The sequence below is a fragment of the Coptis chinensis genome, chromosome 7, assembly GCF_015680905.1.
Source record: "Coptis chinensis isolate HL-2020 chromosome 7, ASM1568090v1, whole genome shotgun sequence".
Taxonomy (NCBI): Eukaryota; Viridiplantae; Streptophyta; class Magnoliopsida; order Ranunculales; family Ranunculaceae; genus Coptis; species Coptis chinensis.
The window spans coordinates 33,280,650-33,283,764 of NC_141462.1; the positions used below are offsets into that span (position 1 = coordinate 33,280,650).

General features: G+C 38.4%; 1 protein-coding gene across 1 annotated transcript; it reads right to left on the minus strand.

Moving 5' to 3' along the window:
- Positions 1-223: 223 nt before the first annotated feature.
- On the minus strand, positions 224-1,540 carry LOC147487187 (F-box/kelch-repeat protein At3g06240-like). The gene has a single exon (XM_086573971.1). The coding sequence runs from the start codon at positions 1,538-1,540 to the stop codon at positions 224-226; it is 1,317 nt and encodes a 438-aa protein (XP_086430097.1).
- Between the last annotated feature and the right edge of the window lie 1,575 nt (positions 1,541-3,115).

Consider the following 3,115-nt stretch of genomic DNA (forward strand, 5'->3'; position numbering starts at 1 on the left):
AAATTTAACATCAATCCAAAATACTGTATTAAAGATACTTGTAATTGTCAAAGATCTAAACAAGTAAACGATATGCAATTCAAGGCAATGTAAAACTCAAAAACCAAATGAGCATTTAAGGTGGTTAATATAGTCATCCAACAACACGAAATCTAAACATAATTTTCTTTAAGTAATCCTAACTCAAAAGCTTGCTCCCAAAACCACAGATGCAGCGAATAGATCAGTGACTCCTCATTTTTATCAACTCAAATATACTTTGTTTTAGTCTGTTCATTTTCTCTTCCCTTCCCATTTTCCTGGCGCCACTGTCCATTCTGAAAGCCGATTTTAGTGAAATCAGGTTTCCCACAAATGGATGTGCTTCAAGATAAAGCTCATCCCTTTTCCAAACCCCTTCAATTTCAACCAATCTACACATTCCGGTACTAATGTTATAGGAAACCAGATCCTTGTTACCACAAACAAGTAAAAGTTCGCCACCAGTCTTGCTTACTTGTAAAAGTTCCACACGGTCATATCTCAAACCAGTACCAGGGCGACACAGAGAATCATGTTCAATACAGAATTTCTTCACCCACGATTCCTTATCATTGTACTTCTTCATAACCCACACTTGAATATACGGTTCCGAAGAGCATTCCATAAAAGAGAGATAACCTTCAAGCACTCCAAGTGAATATTCAAAGTAAGTGTGCTTGATCAAATGGGATTCCGGGGTAGGAACAAACCCGAATTCCTCAACACCCAAGTGGAGCGATACAATTGAAGGACTACCTCCTTCCTTTGGGGGAAAACTGTCATCCTCATCACTTGTAGTGATCCAATGAAGACACCCATTCACAATAGGTGCCGAAACAGTTTTATAAGCTCGACGGAGCCTCATGGGGACAATACTCTTCTTTCTCCTCCAAGAACTACTTCCTAAAGTAAGAATCTGAACCTCATTGTTAAAAATTTGGGCATGGTAATTACGTGCAGTGAAAATGACAAGAACCAACTTAAAAACAGAATCATAATACCCAAACCCAGACAAACACTTATCAGTCTTCTTACCCTCATCAACCGAATCGGGCACGTCTCGTTTAGGGACAGTAAAGTTAGGAAGCTCAGCAGTTTCTTTAGTAATGGGGTTAAACACGTAAATAGGATTACGTGGAAGAAAAGAAATGTTCATGACATTGATTTCTGAAATGCAGATAAAAGCATTACAAGCACCCAAGATAGTAGGTATGCCGTAAAATGTTTCAGTAATGAAGTCAGTACCAGTTTTTTGAAATGGCTTGGTTTTGATGACGTTGGGGGCTTCTTCGTTATGGTTGTCTTCAATATAGAAGATGTTGAGGCGTCTGTTTTGGAGTTTATAGAAGAGAAGTATGTCAGGGTGGATATTGAGGTGTTGTGTGAGTTGGAGTTTGGGAAATGATGAGTCAGAAAGAATGGTGCACCAGAGTTTTGAGACACACTTACATTGTGCACTTTTTTTGAAGGGGAGTCTTGAAAGTATGCTGCTTGTGATTTCCTTTGGTAGTTTCTCCATTTCCTTTTGCTCGGTGTTGATGGTGTGTGGTTTTATTTTTCCACACGGACAAATAGAGGAGTAGGGTTTTGTTGAGAATCAACGGTCAAGATTGTTGTAGGGTTTAAAGGGAACATTTTTTTTTTTTTTTTTTTTTGCTCAAGGAATATTCTGGAAGGCTCTTCGAGAAGTCAAATAAGATATTCAAACATTCGACATTATTTTGACCCCGTAATTAGCAGTTAGGACATGGTTTTATGTTAGGGTAATTTGATTGGACCCGCACGTTTGGTCCCGGTGTGAGTGGTATCGGCCCATGCCCCGACCTTCCCCAGAAGCTGTTGTACGATATATATGGATTTGTTGGAAGGTAATCAACACCATGAGCTTATAGTAACTCAATCAAACAATTTCTCCATGGATGTTACAACGTGATTGGTATTCTGCATTTTTTGTAGTGTAACACATGTTTTGTACTTGCTTCTTAACGTTTCAATTTCAGGCGAGGTTTTAACACAAGGAAGCAATCTTAGCCTTAGGGTATGATCACCAATGGCAAGCCCTCAAAATAGAGGCCATCACCATTTTAAAGGTTAGGTTGAAGGAGAGACTTGGTATGAAGGACCTCTAAATGATGGGTTGTACAACGCAACCTTTATAATCAAAACTAAAATCCAAATATACAGTACAGACCAATCTAGTTGATATTGGACTAGTGGCAAAGTTTGGTTTGGGAAAAGGGAACAAAACTAAAAAGGACAAAATTCCGAAATAATGAACCAAAAAACCCACCCGCATTTCAAAAACACTCTCAAGGACAATAGTTGACTTTTGTCCGAAAAAGACAATAGTACCCTGGTATGCACAAGTGTCAGTGCATACTACATCTTGGTATATGAGATATGCACAAACGTCAGTGCATACCAAACATCACAAAACAAATTGTACGCACAAGTGTCAGTGCATACCACTTCTTGGTATGCGAAGTATGCACAGACGTCAGTGCATACCAAACATAGAAGGCTAAAATTGGAAACTCAAATAGCCCCACAATTCTCTAAAAATACAATTATATCCCTATTCTTATACCACAAAATATCCCAAAACCAAACCCCAAACCCAAATTCGAGAGTGCGACTGAAAATACCGAAAAAACTTTCCCCAAATTTGAAAACCCACAATTGAACTCGAAGATGTCAATTTCTTCATCTAAAAGTGATCAGATTGAATGTGCTAATGATGACGAAATTTCTTTTAATGAATTTAATTCATGCAATTGAATATAGTATAAGTATTAATTGTGCATTAACCAAGTTTACATGTTGTGGTTTTGTACAAAACAAACAAAAAAAAAATCTCTGGTGCATACCATGTCAGTGCAGGATACATTGTTTCTGAATTAACTGGTAATGTTTCAACCACGCTACTTGTCTCTCCTCATGGATTTGCTTTAATGCAGCTTGAGATGGTTGTGTGTATGTATTGTGGTAGCTGACAATTAGTTTTGTTGATGAACTACCACCACCAAAAGGCAAAAGCTGCCGGCTGCACACACCAAAAGAGGGTATGCACCAAAGTCCGTGCATACCCCTTCAA